The 19,520-nt window shown below is 47.0% G+C and overlaps 1 protein-coding gene across 12 annotated transcripts in view; it reads left to right on the top strand.

Annotated features, from left to right (window-relative positions):
- The window catches only part of TPD52L2 (TPD52 like 2), a 43,426-nt gene that overhangs the window by 7,152 nt on the left and 16,754 nt on the right, over positions 1-19,520 (top strand). For 2 of the 12 annotated variants that reach the window (XM_087890987.1, XM_087890989.1), the window contains exons 2-5: positions 659-822; positions 6,879-7,027; positions 10,999-11,058; positions 17,976-18,035. In XM_087890987.1, the coding sequence (XP_087747113.1) occupies positions 659-822; positions 6,879-7,027; positions 10,999-11,058; positions 17,976-18,035 (433 nt within the window). The remainder of the gene's footprint in view (positions 1-658; positions 823-6,878; positions 7,028-10,998; positions 11,059-17,975; positions 18,036-19,520) is intronic. The other 10 variants (XM_087890988.1, XM_087890991.1, XM_034401778.3 and 7 more) reach the window with 7 other exon arrangements.

Genomic DNA, 19,520 nt, shown 5'->3' on the forward strand with positions numbered 1-19,520 from the left:
TACCATTTCAGACCAATGCTTATCCAGTCTCTTCTTGAAAATCTCCAGCGATGGAGCAATCGCAGCTTCTGGAGGCAAATCATTCCATTGATTAACTGTTCTCACTGTTAGGAAATTTTTCCTTAATTCTAGGTTGCTTCTCTCCTTGATGAGTTTCCATCCGTGGCTTCTTGTCCTTTGCTTCTGGTGCTTTGGAAAATAGATTGACCCCCCTCTTCTTTGTGAGAGCCCCTCAAATATTGGAAGGCTGCTATCGTGTCACCCCTAGTCCTTCTGTTCCTTAAACTAGACACGCCCAGTTCCTGCAACCGTTCTTTATAATGTTTTATCCTCCAGTCCCCTAATCGTCTTCGTTGCTCTTCCCTGCACTCTTTCCGGACGTCTCAACGTCTTTTTTACATTGTGACCAAAGCCAGGTGCAGTATTGCAGCTGTGGCCTTGAAAGCAGATATCACAGCTTTACTGTTGAAGTGGGTTTATGGGGTGTGTGACTTGTGGGTTTGCGAGTCTCGAAACACAGATGCCCTGCCACTAACCCGCTGGTCTTTCGTTTGACTTCTTCTCTCCCTCTTTTCTGTATGGCCAGCCTCTGCTCGACTAACCCGCTTGCCTTTTCTCTGCCTGTCTTTTCCCTCCCTTTGCTTCTTGTCCATGACAGATATCAACCTTAACTCTCCCAACAAAGGTCTCCTGTCCGATTCCATGACCGATGTGCCCGTGGACAACCCCAGCGCCTCCGCCATGGCTGCCCCGTCAAGGACCTTACCCTACAACGGTCTCACCGAAGCCGAGGAAGAAGAACTCAGGGCTGAGCTGACCAAGGTAAAAGTCGCCTTCTCTCCGCTCTTCGACGCTTACTCAGTTTCCACAATCTTGTTCGATGTGGGTTGAGCCAGTTTGGTCTAGTGGTTAAGGGACCAGGCTAGAAACCGGGAAACAGGGAGTTCTAGTCCCGCCTTAGAGTTGAAAGCCAGCTAAATGGGCCAATCACCATGATAAGATCTAGTCTTGGTTTAAGCATGAAAGCTGGCTGGGTGACTTTGGACCAATCACGAGGAGCTTCTGAGTTCTAGTTCTGGATTAGGCATGAAAGCTGGTGGGTGACTGGGCCAATCACGAGGAGACTTGAGTTCTAGTCATGGATTAGGCACGAAAGCTGGTGGGTAACTGGGCCAATCACCAGGAGACTTGAGTTCTAGTCCTGGATTAGGCACGAAAGCCGGCTGGGTGACTTTGGGCCAATCACCAGGAGATGTGAGTTCTAGTCCTGGATTAGGCATGAAAGCTAGTGGATGACTTTGGGCCAATCACCAGGAGACGTGAGTTCTAGTCCTGGATTAGGCATGAAAGCTGGTGGGTGACTTTGGGCCAGTCACCAGGAGACTTGAGTTCTAGTCCTGGATTAGGCATGAAAGCTGGTGGGTGACTTTGGGCCAGTCACCAGGAGACTTGAGTTCTAGTCCTGGATTAGGCATGAAAGCTGGTGGGTGACTTTGGGCCAATCACCAGGAGACGTGAGTTCTAGTCCTGGATTAGGCATGAAAGCTAGTGGATGACTTTGGGCCAATCACCAGGAGACGTGAGTTCTAGTCCTGGATTAGGCATGAAAGCTGGTGGGTGACTTTGGGCCAGTCACCAGGAGACTTGAGTTCTAGTCCTGGATTAGGCATGAAAGCTGGTGGGTGACTTTGGGCCAATCACCAGGAGACTTGAGTTCTAGTCCTGGATTAGGCATGAAAGCTGGTGGGTGACTTTGGGCCAGTCACCAGGAGACTTGAGTTCTAGTCCTGGATTAGGCATGAAAGCTGGTGGGTGACTTTGGGCCAATCACCAGGAGATGTGAGTTCTAGTCCTGGATTAGGCATGAAAGCTAGTGGATGACTTTGGGCCAATCACCAGGAGACGTGAGTTCTAGTCCTGGATTAGGCACGAAAGCTGGTGGGTGACTGGGCCAATCACCAGGAGACATGAGTTCTAGTCCTGGATTAGGCATGAAAGCCGGCTGGCTGACTTTGGGCCAATCACCAGGAGACGTGAGTTCTATTCCTGGATTAGGCACGAAAACCGGCCGGGAGACTTTGGGCCAATCACCAGGAGACGTGAATTCTAGTCCTGGATTAGGCACGAAAGCTGGTGGGTGACTTTGGGCCAATCACCAGGAGACTGTGAATTCTAGTCCTGCCTTCGACATGAAATTTAGCTCTGTGACTTCGGGCCAGTCATTTCCTCTCAACCCAACTCACCTCACAGGATTGTTGTGGGGAAAACCGGAGGAAGAAAGAGTGTTATGTATGTTTGCCAGGCTTTAATTATTTGTAAGAGCAATAAAGAAGAGATAAAAATCCAATCCATAAACTAAACATTTAGGCTTTATATTTTCTACTTTCCCCAGCCCCTAAACAATTTATTTTTTATTCAAGCGCTTGCATGAGCCACTTCATAATTTTTAGAATACTCTCTGGCTTCGTTGATAATGTTCCTGCAGGTATTATTAGATAAGATAGACCAGTATTTCTCAAGTTTGCCAGCATTTGGATGTGTGGACTTCAACTCCCAGAATTCTCCAGGCAAAAGATAAACACTGGGACATTGAGGGGTCTGGAGCTCTAAGGCTGTAGGGCCCAGCTGTCAATCATCTTCCCTGCCTCATCTGTTTTACAACATGATAGGAAACTGCTGTGCTGCAAACCACCAATATGCAGCAACATTTTTATTTGCAAGATTTGCTTAGGTCAGTGATGGCTAACCTTTTTGCCATCGCGTGCCAGGAGACGGGGGGTGGGGGAGGATCACGCGCGCACGTGCCCACACGCATGCATGCGCAACCCTCTCGTCCCCCCTCCGCTCCTGGCACATGATGGCCTGGTAGGCCCGTTTTTCTTTTTTACCTGGTTCCAGATCCTCTCTGTGTATCTGAGAAGGGCGAAAACAGCCTTTCCCACTCCCTTGGAGGCCCTACGGAGGCTGAAAGGGCCCGTTTCCCAACTCTCGGTGGGACAGGAAGTGACATTTTTTGCTGTCCCCAGCCTCCAGAACCTCTCTAGGAGTCTCTAGGAGCCTCTCTAGGAGTCTCTAGGAGCCTCTCTAGGAGTCTCTAGGAGCCTCTCTAGGAGTCTCTGGAGGCTGGGGATAGGAAAAAATGTCACTTCCTGTCCCACCGCGAGTCGGGAAATCGGCCCTTTCAGCCTCCGTAGGGCCTCCAAGGGAGTGGGAAAGGCTGTTTTCGCCCTTCCCAGATACACAGAGAGGATCTGGAGCCAGGTAAGAAAGAAAAACGGGCCTTCCCCACCCCGTCCCCAGGCCCTCCAGAGGCAGGAAACAGCCTGTTTCCCTACTTCTGGTGGGCCCAGAAGGCCCGAAAATCAGCTGGCCGGTGCCCGCATGTGCCCCAGAGCTGAGCTGGCGTGCCCACTAATATGGCTCCGCGTGCCACCTGTGGCACGCGTGCCATAGGTTCGCCATCACGGGCTTAGTTTATCTAAAGATTTCCCAAGAGCAGCATGGTGGCTTAGAAGCGAAGACGCCCACCTCCCACTCAGAAGGTTGAGAGTTCAATTCTAGGCTGCGACAGACATTTCTCTATCAGGGTGCAAAAGGAAAATATTTGCTGTGAACTCCACGTAGGCGTCAGGAAGGGCAGTCAACGCTCAACCCCACTTAATTGCCCTGACCCCACCCTGAAGCAAAGGATTACAGGGTTGTAAAAAGAATTTAAAAAAAAAAAGATTTCCCAAGTAGGAAATACGGAGGGGGAATTTACTTTTTATTCAGTAAGCATTTTGTGAATGGCTACATCCTTCATTGAAGGAAGGGACATGGTGGCTCAATGGCTAAGACGCTGAGCTTGCCGATCGAAAGGTCGGCAGTTCAGCGGTTCGAATCCCTAGTGCCACGTAACGGGGTGAGCTCCCGTGACTTGTCCCAGCTTCTGCCAACCTAGCAGTTCGAAAGCACATAAAAAAATGCAAGTAGAAAAATAGGGACCCCCTTTGGTGGGAAGGTAACAGCGTTCTGTGCCCCTTTGGCGTTGGGTCATGCTGGCCACATGACCACGGAGACGTCTTCGGACAGCGCTGGCTCTTTGGCTTTGAAATGGAGATGAGCACCGCCCCCTAGAGTTGGGAACGACTAGGACATATGTGCGAATGGAACCTTTACCTTTACCTTTACATCCTTCACTGTAGGTATATAGGTAAAGTATTTTCCATGGTAGCCTGTTTGTGAATGATCTTAAATGTTCAAAACACACCTTAAAATGTTTACTGCAGTGTTCTCAACCTTGCTAACTTTTAAGATGGGTGGACGTCAACTCCCAGAATTCCCTGGCTGGCCGGGGAATTATGGGAGTTGAAGTCCACCCATATTAAAATGGACAAGGTTGAGAAACCCTGTCTTAACACATTCGTTGCATTCATGCAACGTGCCTAACTTCCTGAACAGGTGTGCATTGTGCCTCAGGTAACTGATTAACCCAAAGAGCTAAATTTGCATTTCAGGTAAACTCTCTTAAAATGACTTTTTAAGTTTAATGCTGATCAAGCCCAGGAAGTCCCAGGAATGCAGTTGGCGAATCGATTTGACCTGTTTAAGCATGTTGTGCGATCCTGCAGCTGAAATATCTCTCGTGTCCGAAATATGCCTATAAAGTTGCCTATTAAGGTGACTCTTTTCTTGAAGAAAATATGGAATTTATTCCTTATCATCTATGCTGAGACAGGAAACATGACTAGATGAGCATATTCTACTGCAATGCTGGCAAACCTTTTCGGCACCGAGTGCCGAAACGGGAACACGCGCACACGGGGAAGCACCGGGAAACTTCTGGTTTCTGGTGTGCGCATGTGCGCTGGTCACCTGGTCTTCTGGCACGAATGCGCGTGTGAAAACCAGCTGACGTGCTCATGCGCGCACCGGAAACAGGAAGCTCAGCTTCCCAGCGTGTGCATGTGCGCCAGGGAGCTGCTCTTCTGGTTTCTAGCGCTCCCCCACGCGTGAAGACCAGCTGGCCGGCACGCATGTGCACCCTGGGACCTGGAAGAGCAACGGGCAACGACTGGCGTGCCCGGAGAGATGACTCTGCATGCCACTTCTGGCACGTGTGCCATAGGTACGCCATCCCAGTTCTACTGTATTGTACAGTAGAACCTTCATTTAGTGACCGTTCTAATTTAAAACATCATTTTAAAAAAGATGACTCACGACAGTTTTTCACATGACCCTTGCACAATTCCTGTAAGTCATATGATCAAAATTCGGGCACGTGACACTGGCCCTGTCCCGGGGTCATTTGATCACCATGTGTGACTCTCCCAATGAAATTCCAAAAAGCACAGTCTTGGAGGAAGCCAGATTCACTTAACAACTGAATGATTCCCCGAACCGCTGCAATGATTCGCTTAACGACCGAGGCAAAAAAAAAAAAGGTCACGAAATAGGGCAAAACTTAACGACTGTCTTTGCTTAACAACGGAAATTGGGCTCCGTTGTCGTAAGTCGAGGACTACCTGTACGCGTGAGTGTGAAGGTACAGACTTCCCGCCACCCCTTTTAACTGCTTGATCCATCAGAGTTGGCCCTTAAGCTGACAGTTAAGTAACTGTGGGCTCCTGCCTCTCTTGCCTGATCCATTCCTGAAGACAGCATGTCTTCCCTTTAGAGTAGAGTAGAGTAGAACAGAACAGAACATGGAAGGAATCTTGGAGGTCTTCTAGTCCAACCCCCTGCTCAAGCTAGAGACCCTATGCCAGTGATGGCTAACTTTTTCCGGACTGAGTGCCCAAAGCACCCCGTGCATGCACGGCAGAGACCCAAAGACCAGCTGGCTGGCAGGAGGCATGTGCGCATGTGCAGCAGAGGTTAACCGGGGCGACGGCTTGCTTGCCATCAGAGAGGGCCATAGGTTCGCCGTCACGGCCCTCTACCATTTCAGACAAATGGCAGTCCAGTCTCTAGTAGTCAGATTAACGGATTTGAAAGGGACCTTGTTGGTCGTCTAGTCCAACCCACCGCCCAAACAGGAGACCCTACACCCGTGATGGCGAACCTATGGCACTCGTGCCACAGGTGGCACGCGGAGTCATGTTGCCTGGCATGCCAGCTCAGCTCTGTCAGCTGATTTTCGGCCCTTTTGGGCCCACCAGAAGAGGGCCTGGGAGGGGGGGAAGGCCCGTTTTTCTTTCTCCCTGGCTCCAGATCCTCTCTATGCATCTGAGGAGTGTGAAAACAGCCTTCCCCACCCCCTCGGAGGCCCGAAATGGCCCGTTTCTCAACTTCCGGCCTCCGAGGGGGTGGGGAAGGCTGTTTTCGCCCTCCCCAGATGCATAGAAAGGATCTGGAGTCAGGTGAGAAAGAAAAATGGGTGTGCCAGGAGTGGGGGGGGGAGAAGGGGGGGTCGCGCTTGCATGTGCGTGGCGGGGCACATAGAATTATGGGTGTGGGCACACGCATGGGCAAACCTACCCCACCCCACCCCTTCCTGGCACGCGATGGCAAAAAGGTTAGCCATCACTGCCCTACACCATCCCCGACAAATGGCAGTCCAGTCTCTTCTTGAAAGTCTCCAGTGATGAAGCTCCCACAACTTCCGAAGGCAACTTCTCTTCCGTTGGTGGATTGTTCTCACTGTCAGAAAATTTCTCCTTATTTCCAGGTTGAATCTCTCCTTGTTCAGTTTCCATCCATTGTTCCTTGTGTGCTTTGGAGAATAGCTTGACCCCCTTCCTCCTCTCTGTGGCAGCCCTTCAAATATTGGAAGACTGCTATCCTGTCTCCCCTGGTCCTTCCCTTCACCAGACTAAACATACCCAGTTCCTGTCCCATTTCATTTGTCGTCTTCTCGTTCTTGCCTAATTGGGACTTTTTTTCGCCCAAATACGTAGGTGGAAGATGAGATTGGCACCTTGCGCCAGGTGCTGGCGGCCAAGGAGAGACACTGCGGAGAGCTGAAAAGGAAGCTGGGCTTGACCCCCTTGGATGACCTGAAGCAAAACCTGTCCAAGAGTTGGCACGATGTCCAGGTTTCTAACGCGTAGGTGTTTCCTTCTTTGTGACCTTGTATGTCGTCGCACACAGTTAGGAGATAAAACACCGAAGGCGTGTAACCTTGCAGCTCCGCAGAAAAAGGAGAAGGCACAGGTAGTCCTCGACTTAACGACCAGCCTGCTTAGCAAGCATCCAACGTTGCAACAGGCCTACCTTGAGGCTAGAGGTGGTCTTGGAGTTATGACCACAACGATGCCCAAAATTGGTGGCCAAGCGAAACAATTTGTTAAGTGAGTTTTGCCCTCTTTTTTAACAATCTTTCCCACCACGGTTGTTAAGCGGATCGCCGCATTTGTTAAAACTATTCACGTGGTTGGTAAGTGAATCCGGCTTTCCCGTGGATTTTGCTTGCAAGAGGGGATCGCGTGACCCCCGGGACACGGTGACCGTCATAAATATGAAACAGCGTCCGAATTCTGATTGTGAGACCGTGGGGATGCTGCAACGGTCGTAAGTCCGTGGCAGGAACTTAAAAAAAGTCCCTGCAACGAAAATGACCCGAATGACAATGACCCGAAAAAGGAGTCATAAGTCACTTTTTTTCAATGCCATTGTAACTTTGGATGGTCACTAAACAAACTGTTGTAAGTCAAGGACTACATGTATTTAACAACTCAGATTTGAAGTTACAGCAGTTGGAAACACACATACATACACACACACACACACAGACTGGCATTCACGTGACCAAACTTCAGGCACTCAGCAACTAGGCCACGCTTGCGCCCGTTAGCAGCATCCCGCAGTCGCATGATCTCATTTTATGACGGTTTCACCGAACATCGGCATTTATTTCCCATTTCAGGGAAATGAACTGTTGGTTCCCGTAACAACCTCAGCATTGATTTAACTACCCCCCCCCCCAAAAAAAGGTTTTAATATTGAGTCGGTCACGTGATCGGTCTCATTGTATGACCATAATGGGCAGGCTGTGTTAACGGTCGTAAGTTGAGGACTGTCTGTACTTTCCTCCCATTTGCCTCATGTGGTATCTGTGAAGCCCTTTGCACCTGTGGTCCCCGGGCAATTGACTTACATTCAGATGTGCCCCTGGGTAGGGCTTCCATTGCTCATGGGGGTGGGGCATACAGGGTCTTGCCTAGCGTGGCTCCCTACAGGAGCCTTAGAACCACTTGGCATCCTGGGATTTGTAGTCCTAGTGTGTCCGGAGGGCTCCCTACTGTGGAAGGCCTGTAATACCTGGGAGAGGATTGTTTCAATCACAGGCATTGGTGCTAATGGTGACAACAGTAGAAAGCTCTGTGGTTTTGAGCATTTATTTATTTATTTATTCATTTATTAAATTTCACTTCTATATTCATTAAATTTCATTTATTTATTGAATTTTAGTTATTAAATTTCATTTGAGTTTCATTTATTGAATTCCATTTGTTTGTTGAATTTCATTTAGTTTGCTTATTTATTGGATTTCATTTATTTAAATTTCATCTATTTTATTCAATTTCGTTTATTCAGTTTCATCTACTGGATTTCATTTATTCAATTTCACTTGTTGAATTTTATTTATTCAATTCATTCAATTTCATCTATTGGATTTCATTTATTGATTAAATTTCATATATTTGTTTAATTTTATTTATTAAATTGCATTTATTTATTGAATTTCTTTTTATTTATTAAATTTCCTTTATTGAGTTATTAAATTTCCTTTATTGAGTTATTAAATTTCATTTATTTATTAAATTTCATTTATTCAATAATTTCATTTATTGAGTTATTAAATTTAAGTTTAATTTCATTAAACTTGCATGCTGCCCATCTCTCCCTCCCAAAGGACTCTGGGCAGCTCACAGTGCCATAAATAACAGAATAAAACCATGAGAGGAGTAAAACCCCAGACATTGAAAGGGAAAACGTTAAAAGGAATATGAAAAGAGTTGAAAACGGGGTGGAGGTGAGATCTTCTACGTATCTATCGGGATTAGCCATCTCCAAAATGTTATGCCTCTCCTTGGAGCGTGCTCACCAGCGGTGGGTTTCCAATATTCTTACCGCCTGTTCGCCGCGCACATACGCGCTTTCTGCACATGTACTCAGCTGTCCGCGCATGCGTGGAAGGCACACGAGTGAGCAAAGCGCATGCGCCCAGCTTCGAAAACATGCCTAAATAGGATGGCATAGATCCGCGATCTCTGCTACCGGTTCGCTCAACCCGGTACGAACCGGCTGAATACCACCTCTGGTGATCACCCAAGGAACAGACAAAAAGTACCTGTCAGACTTCGATGCTATCTCATAATAAATGAATTTCCAAACTGCCAATCTTTAAGGAAATCTTCTCTTTAATTGAGCACAGCAACCGGATCATGACTCGATGCGGACAAGACTGACCTTTTGCCCCCCAATCCCTCCCTTTCCGATCCCCAATTATCTGCTTCTCATTGGCTATCTTCCAAGTCACTCCACTGACTTCTTGTCTCGTCATTTCACAGGAATGTCTCCCCCCCCCTCCTCATTTCCACGACGACCGGGCTTCAAAGGGATTTAGCAGGCAAAAGTTCAGGGCTTATCTCTCTCCTCTCTATGCCAGCGGTGAGACGCTGACAGTACCATTTTTTGGTACTTTTCATTCGATCGATAATAAATTGCGGTTTGACTCTGCACAGATGACAACAGGAGGTGTGTTTTGGGCACTTGAGATAGCCCCAAGGGCACTGAACCTTGCAAGAAGTGCTGTGTTGGGTTTTCTCTCAGGAAACTCTTATCTTCCCTTCCAGCCCTTTTTCTCCTTTTCCCGACAGTCAGGAAAATTAATCCGTGGAACAGAACCCAGAGGTTGTGGGTTTCTCCGAAAAATGCTTTTCCAGAAGACAACCGGACTTTCTTGTGCTTTTTTTTTTTTTACTTCCCTTGAAGACGTTTCACTACTCACCCGAGAAGCTTCCTCAGCTCTGACTGAACCGAAGAAGCTTCTCAGAGGAGAAGCGAAACGTCTTCAAGATAAAAACCAACAAAGTCCAATTGCCTTTTGGAAAAGCACTTTCGGGACAACCACGACCTGGATGACTGAGAATCTCCACAGACATCCATCACTGGAGGTGTTTAGGAAGAGCTTGGGCAGCCATCTGTCTGAAATGGTAATAGGGTGTCCTGCCTGAGCAGCGGGTTGGACTAGAAGACCTCCCAAGGTCCCTTCCAACTCTCTCGTTCTGTTGGAGACTTCGTGGATAATACATCCACCTGGTCTTCTCGACCACAAGATAGACATCATCTAAAGACGGTATTTCTCAACCTGGGCAATTCTAAGAAGTGTGGACTTCAACTCCCAGAATTCCCCAGCCAAACACCTCTCTATGGTTCATTAAAGGACCCCTTTCTTTTTTTCCAGGATCCTGGATGAGCTGAGAAAAGATGATGATGGTAGTGGTGGTGGTGATGATGATGATTTTTTTGGGGGGACCATGCCAGGCGACTTCAAAGCAGCGTTTCTCAATCTCAGCCACTTGCTGGCTGGCTAGGGAATTCTGGGAGTTGAAGTCCACACATCTTAGAATTGCCAAAGTTGAGAAACACTGACCTCGGATCTCTTCCACTTCTGTTCTTCTTTTAGTTTTCCTCTTGGGTTTATTTTCCCTCCTGTCTCCGCAAAAAGAGCCTTGGTAGTACAGGGGTTTAAGGCACCCTGTTATTAAGCTGGTTATTAAGACCAGCTGCCTGCAATTACTGCAGGGTTCGAATCTCGCCAAGGCTCAAGGTTGACTCAGCCTTCCATCCTTTCAAAGGTAGGTTAAATGAGGACCCAGTTTGTGGGGGCAATAAGCTGATTTTGTATAAATATACAAAAGGATGAAGGCTATTGCTTAACGCATTGTAAGCTGCTCTGAGTCTTCGGAGAAGGGCGGCATATAAATCAAATTAAAAAAAAAAAAAAAGTTCCTAGTCCTCATTTTTTAAAAACAAATTTGATTGACCCCTGGATTTCCCCCCCCCCACCAGCTATGTGAAAACCTCTGAGAAACTCGGCGAGTGGAATGAGAAAGTCACCCAGTCAGATTTGTGAGTTCCTTCCACCTTGCACGCACTGCCTTTTTCTTCTTCCTGGCTCTGTCGCCCTCTCGGCCCTGCGCCCCCTTATTTGGGGGGGCAGAGGCTGCTTGTGCGCTTGGAATATGGCAGATTCCCGTCGGGGCCTTTTGCTTCTTAACTTTCAGACTTATTCTTTGCTGGGAAAGGCATTTTCTTGGCCTTGTTGGATGCTAAATATCTTGCGATATTTCCCTCAGGTTTCCTGACGCCAAGAAAGGGAAATTCCTGTCAGCAGATCCCACCGGAAAACAAAAAAAATCATTATTTTATTTCAGTGAGTTTCCCCCTGTCCTGTTTGGCTCCAGAGCGAAACGGGGTAGAGATCGTTTCCACAATTGTGGAAACTACAAACCACAATTGAACCCAACATTTCAGTTGCTAAGTGAGACAGTCGTTAAGTGAGTTTTGTCACACGTTACGACCTTTCTCGCATACAGTAGAAACCTCTGGTCACCACCATAATTTGTTCCCTAACTTTGGTCGCAAACCGATTTGGTCGTGTCCCGAACCTAATTTTGGAAATTTGGGGCTTACAAAAAAACATGGCACGGAAGGGAAATTAGGCCACGGGGAAAAAAAAATATTGGGAACTTTTTGGTCGTGGTCAGAAGCGTTTGTGGCCAGAGGTTCTACAGTAGTTGTTGATTGGATCACAGCCAATTAACAGTTAAGTTAGTAACACGTCCGTTAAGGGAATCTGACTTCCCCATTGGCTTTGATCCTCAGAAGGTCGCAAAAGGGGGTCACATGACCCCCGGACAAGCAACTGTCATAAATGTGAATCAGTTGCCGGGTGTCTGAATTTTGATCACATGACCATGGGGATGACGCAACGGCTGTAAGTGTGAAAAACAGTCATAAGTCACTTTTTTTCCTGTGCCATTGTCACTTTAAAAGGTCACTAAATGAACTGTTGTAAATCCAGCACTACTTATACCAGGGGTCAGCAACCTGCGGCTCTGGAGCCGCATGTGGCTCTTTCACCCCTCTGCTGTGGCTCCCTGGATCTCAAACTATATGTCACAACCACCAATGTGCGACACCTACCGGCACGCGATTTATTGAGCTTTTCAACCCCCGGTAGGCCAACCATAGATAAATCCAAGAAAATAAAAGTTTCAGAAGAAAAGAGAACATTTAATTCAACTACATAGGCTAGTTTTGTGGCCGCTCAAGAAATAGTCAGGCGCGGGAAGGGTTTTTGTGGCTCCCGGTGTTTTTTTTTTCTGTGGGAAAAGAGTCCAAATGGCTCTTTGAGTGTTTAAGGTTGCAGACCCCTGACTTATACCGTTGTAACTTCAAACAGCCACTCAACGGATGATTGTAAGTGGAGGGTTTCCTTTATTTATTTTTTTATTTGATACCTTAGCACAGTGATGGCTAACCTTTTTTGCTGTTGTGTGCCAAAAGTGGGGGTCGCATGGGGGGTCGCGGGTGCAGATGCCTACATACATAATTCAATGCGCCCCGCCTTCCCGCGCATGCACACATGACCCCCCTCCCCACACTTCCCCCTGCTTTTGGCACGCGATGGCACGGTGGGCCCAGTAGGCCCGTTTTTCCCCCTCCCCAGGCTCCAGAGGCTTTCTAGGAGCCTGGGGAGGGCAAAAACAGCCTTCCCCATCTCCCCGGAGGCCTTCTGGAGGCCGGAAACAGCCAGTTTCCCGACTTCCGGTGGGACCGGAAGGCCTGAAAATCAGTTGGCTGGTGCGCACTGGAGCTGAGCTAGGGCAACACCGGCGTGCCCACCAATATGGCTCCGCGTGCCGGAGACCGTGGCACGCGGAGCCATATTGGTGACCGCGTGGCTGGAGCATGTGAGCTGCAAACAACTAGGTCTGGATGGACATTAGTCCTCGACTTACCGACTGGTTGCTTAGCAACCATTCAAAGATATAACGGACCAACATTGGGGATACTAGTGAAGGATCTTCTGCATTGCTCTTCCAATCTAGAATCTCTCTTTGTGTTCATCGCGGACAAGGGAAAGGAAGATTTACAAGCCCACAAAGAGTTTTGGTAGCCTGCTTAATATTCCTCGGAGTATGAACTCCCCCATCCTTCTTCCCTTTTCAACAAAAGAAACCTCCAATTCAATAGCCAGTTTGCAAGGCTGATACAGGTAGTTCTCGACTTACAACAGTTCATTTAGTGACCGTTGAAAGTTACAACGGCACTGGAAAAATTGACTTCGGATCGGTTTTTCACACTTACGACTTTCCCAGCATTTCTCACGATCAGGTGATCGGTTCGTATTTGTGACCGTAACCTGTGTCCCAAGATCTTGTGTTCCTCTTTTTTTCGACCTTCTGATGAGCGAAGTCAACAAGGAAGCCAGATTCACTTCACAACCGTGTTACTAACTGACCGACTGCAGCGATCCACTTAACAACGGAGGCAAGAAATGTCGTCCCAACGGGGCAACAGTCACTTCGCAAAACGTTTCGCTTCGCAACAAGTTTCGGGCTCAGTTGTGGGCGTAAGTCAAGGACTACCTGTATTTAAAAAACAAACAAACACAGAACTTTGGTATCCTTGCAAGACTTAAATATTTGGTTTCAATCTTTGACGCTGCTCCATGCTAAAATTCTTCTAATCTGGTTGTATTCAGCAGACTGAATACAGCTTCTCAACCTTGGAAGCTTGAAGATGGGTGGACTTCAACTCCCAGAATCCCCCAGCCAGCAGCGCTGGCTAGGGGATTCTGGGAGTTGAAGTCCACCCATCTTCAAGCTTCCAAGGTTGAGAAACACTGGAATACAGCATCTTTTCCCAGAATTCTTAGCCACACCTAGAGAGCTGCAGGTAGGAAAAGGTGGCATTCAGCGGTTGAACTGTGTTGGGACGTATGTATGCTGCAGTTACCGTCTGAAGTACAGGTAGTCCTCGACAATGGTGAAATCTAAAATTTGTTACTATCGGTTCAGTGGGCGTGGCTTGGTGGGGGGGTAATGTAACGGTGGGCGTGGCCAATTTTTTTTTTTTTTTACTTTTAAAACCATTTTTTCTACAACCTCTTCGGCGAAGAGGTTGTAAAAAAATGCTTTCAAAAGGGCTCTGACGATCCCAGCTGAGTTGCCTGATCAGCAGAGGCTTTTTTTTTTTTCTTTTAAATGCCGCTGACGATCAGGCAACTCAGCTTGGATCGTCAGAGGCATTTAAAAGAAAAAAAAGGGTTTTTTTCTTTTAGATGCCTTTGAGGAGCCCAGCTGAGCCGCGCGATCATCAGAGGCTTTATTTTTTTTTTTTTTTTAGTTTTAAAAGCATTTTTTCGGCCGAAGAGGTTGTAGAAAAAATGCTTTTAAAAGTAAAAAAAAACAGCCTCTGATGATTGTGCAGCTCAGCTGGGCATGGCAGGGGGGCAGGGATTTTTGCTACTGGTTCTCTGAACCACCCACCGCCATCGTTACCGGATCAGGCGATCCGGTCCGAACCGGGAGCATTTCACCCCTGGTCCTCGACCTACGACCGTCACTGAGCCCAAAATTTCCATTGTTAGGCAGCATGGTTATTAAGTGAGTTTTGCACCATTCTACGACTTTTCGTGCCACCGTTGTTAGGTAAATCACGTCAGTCGTTAATAACCGGTTTGTTTGTTTGTTTGTTTGTTTGTTTGTTTGTTTGTTTATTTATTTATTTATTAAATTTATATACCGCCCTATTCCTGAGGGACTCAGGGCGGTGAACAGCGAACGATAAAAATACATGTAATACAAACGTTAATTAAAAAAAAAAACCAATTAAAATATACTAAACACTCTGGTCCTAGATAATTCAAGACATCCCAGTTTAAAATAAAATCAAAAAAGCAATATAAAGGGAAAGTTAGGCCAGGCCGGCCTGCTGAAACAGGAATGTTTTGAGGGCACGGCGGAAAGTGCGCAGATCCGGAATCTTCTGTATCTCTGGGGGGAGCTTGTTCCAGATGGTGGGTGCCCTCACAGAAAAGGCTCTCCCCCTGGGGGCCGCCAGTCGACACTGTTTGGCTGACGGCACCCTGAGAAGCCCCTCTCTATGGGAGCGTACTTGTTAAGTGAATCTGGCTTGCCCCTTGGATTTGCTTGTCGGAAGTTTGCAAAAGGGGATCATGTGATACCCCCCCCCCCCCCCCCGGGACACTGCAACCGTCGTAAATATGAGTCAGTTACCAAGCGTCTGAATTTTGATCACGTGACCACGAGGATGGTCGTAAATATGAAAAACAGTCATAAGTCTCCTTTGTTAGAGTCTAACTTCACACGAACGGTTGTTAAGTCGAGGACTACCTGTAATAGAAGAAATTAGGAGTTGTTGACTTCAGGTGTGATTTTACAATTTCCTACTATGTCAATACCATTTCCATCCTTAGCCTGGTGTCATCAATAGGTATGTTTTTATAGTTCTGGTATTGTGGGATGCTGCGCGCAGGCAGAGGTTCAACAGGGAATGTTCATGTAATGTCCAGGTTTGTGTGCGAACCTGCTCTTCTTGAGCATGAAACAGGATGCTTTAAGCATGTAGTCCAAAAAGTGCTTTTTTTTTTTTTTAAAGAGGCAACTGGACTTTCTGGTTTTTCTTTGAAGACATTTCACTTCTCATCCAAGAAGCTTCTTCAGCTCTGACTGGATGGTGGGGAAAGGAAGGATTTATATTCCTTGCAGACAGCTGGTCTTTTGCATCCTTTTAGAAGGTCGTTGAGGCCACTTGGAGATTTTTCTGTGTCCTCAGGTTCACCTGAGTGGTGCAAATGGGTGTGGAGCCTTCTTGGAACTGCTGAAAAAAAAACTGCTGTGTTGTAGACTGGAGAGAGGTGTTGTCGTAACCCTCCATCCTCTGTTGATGGAAGGCTGTTCAATTTTGGCATAAATGGCCTCTTTGACCCCTCTTTCAAACCAACAATCCTCTGTCCAAAATGTGGACTTTGGCCTGTCCAGGTGGACTCTCTAAAAGGATGCAAATGACCAGCTCTATTGAGGGTAAAACTGCCCTCTGCAAAGTGGTGCAACGGACCAGACAGCGAATAGATAACGTTGCTTAGCAAAACACACAGATACTCAGAGACTCTGAACGTTTAAAGAAAAATAAACAGTTTTTACTTGTCGTAAAAAAACCAAACTTGGCTTCTCAAAACAAAGATAACACTTCTTCAACACAATCGACGGTTCAACACAAAAACATAGTTTGCTTACAATTCCAGTTCTCTTCAGTAACACAGACACAGTTCCTTTCAGCAGTTCAACCTTCTAATAGCAGGAGGAGAAGTGAATGAACTTCCTGCCTTCTTTTATGTCTGCTTAGCACAGCCAATTAGTCATCTTGTAGCAGTTAAAGTTACAGAACATAGTTTTCTATATATTACCTACCCAACCGTAGGATAAGCATCCAACAAGCTCTCTGCAAGGAGTATAATTCCTTCCATTCCCCACCATCCAGTCAGAGCTGAAGAAGCTTCTTGGAGGAGAAGCGAAACGTCTTCAGAGAAAATCCCAAGAAAATCCAATTACCTCTTGAAAAAAAGCACCTTCGGGAAAACCGTGACTTGGATGACGGAGAATCTCCATAGATATTTAAGCACGAAGCATTTCTCAAGCTATTCAGAGCAGCCTGTTTGCAAAGGGGGGGGGGCAGCTTCACGCACGAAGCAGAACGCGTGTATGAAATGCCACCCTCAAAGTGGAGAATTTGCACAGAGGCACCAGTAAAGTCTTGGCATTGCGGGTAAACCTTTAGTTCACTTAAAGCTGGTCCTTGAAAGTTTAAGCATGATGCAGTTTACCAAGAAGATAATCAAATGTTTCCTCCTTAGGATCGTGACGGGTAAGAAAATGGTCTTCCCTATCCAAGATGGCAGGGAAATCTGAAACGGTCCGGGTGGGGTCTCCTGTTTGAGCAGGGGGTTGGACTAGAAGACCTCCAAGGTCCCTTCCCCTCCGTCATTCTGTTATTGTGTTATTCTGGTGCTAGACCATCTAGCTAACAATTTCTCAATGCCCACCTCCAGTTTGAGCCTCTCCAGCCGCAGGGCAGTGAATGCTGCGAAATACGCCAGGAGGAAAGGAGACCACCTGGTTACAGGAAGATATGACTTAGATATGAGTACGCCAGGGGAAAGGAGACCACCTGGTTACAGGAAGATATGACTTAGATATGAGTACGCCAGGGGAAAGGAGACCACCTGGTAGATAAATACACCAGAGGAAAGGAGACCACCTGGTTACAGGAAGATATGACTTAGATATGAGTACGCCAGGGGAAAGAAGACCATCTGGTAGATGAATAGGCCAGGGGAAAGGAGACCACCTGGTTATAGGAAGATATGACTTAGATATGAGTACGCCAGGGGAAAGGAGACCACTTGGTAGATAAATACGCCAGGGGAAAGGAGACCACCTGGTTGCAGGAAGATATGCCTTTTGATTTAGAAGGTGGGATTGGTGGTGGCTGGGTAGTGCTGGCCTGGCAGGTAAGAATTAACCACCCAATGATTGAAAACAGCTTGTGGGTGCTCCCATCGCTGGCGGTTTTCAAGGAAAGATTGGAACAACCGTTGGACCTGGATGATAATAAGGTCTCCTGCCATAGACGGGGTTGGACTAGACTAGAAGACCTCTGAAGTCCCTTCTAGCTCTACGATTCTATGATTGCCATCTTTTTACGATGAGACCTCGAAAGCTGGCAACTTTTAAGACTTGTGGACTTCGACTCCCAGAATTCCTCAGCCAGCTAAGCTGGCTGAGGAATTCTGGGAGTCGAAGTCCACAAGTCTTAAAAGTTGCACAGTTTTCGAGAGCCCTGTTCCAGATGTGAAGGAAAAGAAAAAAAAAAGGCCCATTCCTTCCTCATAGATGGCCTTGCGTAAATTGTATGAACAAATGAAAGAGGTGTTCTCTAATCTGTTGTATTTATAGATATGTTTCGGCCAGCAGTACTCTGGAGGACTGGAATGACAAATTAACCCAATCAGAAGCGTGAGTCTCTTAACCTTCTGCATAAAACACGCACGCCTTCCGTGTCGGACCACCATTAACTCTTCCTTCCTTGCACTAATAACCCTTCTGCTTCGTCCCTTTGCTTGTAAATGCTTCCCGGGTGCTGTGTGATCTAAGGCAAAAATCAGGGGGGGGGGGAAGGGTGAAGAAACGGGACACTGAACTTTTCTTGGAGTTTCGGGCTGTTCGGCTGATGCTTTTCCTGGGGAGATTGAGAGTAAGACGGTTTGTTTGTCCTACTAGCACTGATGATGTTACCTAGTTGGGTCATCAGATGTCTGCAAGAAAAAGAGCCTTGGGAGTACAGTGGTCTAAGGCACCCTGTTATTAAGCTGGTTATTAAGACCAGCTACCTGCAATTATTGCAGGTTCGAGTCTCGCCAAGGCTCAAGGTTGACTCAGCCTTCCATCCTTTCTAAGGTAGGTGAAATGAGGACCCAGTTTGTGGGGGCAATAAGCTGACTTTGTATAAATATACAAAAGAATGAAGGCTATTGCTTAGCGCATTGTAAGCCACCCTGAGTCTCCGGAGAAGGGCGGCAAATAAATCAAATTAAAAAAATAATTAAAAAAAAATTAAAAAAAACAAACAACCAAGCTCAGAGAGCCCCAAGGAGCCCTCGTTTCAACCCTGAGCTACAAATATTCTCCTATACAGGTAGTCCTCGACTTACAACCCTGGAGACCCCTGTCCTAGATAACTCCAGCTGAATAACTTGGTTTCTCACACATTAATTCATCAAGGTAAGATTTCCCCCCCCCCCCCCCACACTCATCAGCCTGTCCATTCAGCTTGAATAGGTCATCTCCCTCCAGGTCTGGTCTGAATACAGGTAGACCTCGACTTACGACCACAATTGAGCCCTAAATTTCTGCTGCTAAGTGAGACGTTTGTTCAGCGAGTTTTGCCCCAATTTTTCGACTTTTCGTGCTGCATTTGTTAAGCGAATCACTGCCCCTTGTTTAATTACTTAACCCGGTTGTTAAGTGAATCTGGCTTCCCCCGTTGACCCCGTCTTGTTACCGTTTTTTCAACCTTATGGCCATTGCAACATCATGTGGTTTTGTGATCAAAATTTGGGGCACTTGGCAACTGGCACGTACGTATATACGTCCAGTGCAACATGCCAGGATCACATGATCGTCTCTTACAACTTTCCTAGCCAGCCTCTGACCAGCAAAGTCAATGGGACAAGCCAGTTTCGTTTAATGACCACATGGTTCACTTAACAGCTGTGGCCACAAAGCTTGTAAGATTGAACCTGACTCACTTTGCAACGGTCTTGCTTAACAGCAGAAATTCTGGTCCCAGTGTTGGTCAGAAGTCGAGGACTACCTGTATTTAAGATGGAGGGTTTTCCTCCGAAGGAGATGCTCCATCCTCCAGTTGTGAGTTGGATGAAATGGGATTGCTTTAGGTATAATTTTAAGGATCCATTGTTCTGCTTGGCATCCACTGGCTTC

The sequence above is a fragment of the Pantherophis guttatus genome, chromosome 3, assembly GCF_059756535.1.
Source record: "Pantherophis guttatus breed Tessera chromosome 3, ASM5975653v1, whole genome shotgun sequence".
Lineage (NCBI taxonomy): Eukaryota > Metazoa > Chordata > Lepidosauria > Squamata > Colubridae > Pantherophis > Pantherophis guttatus.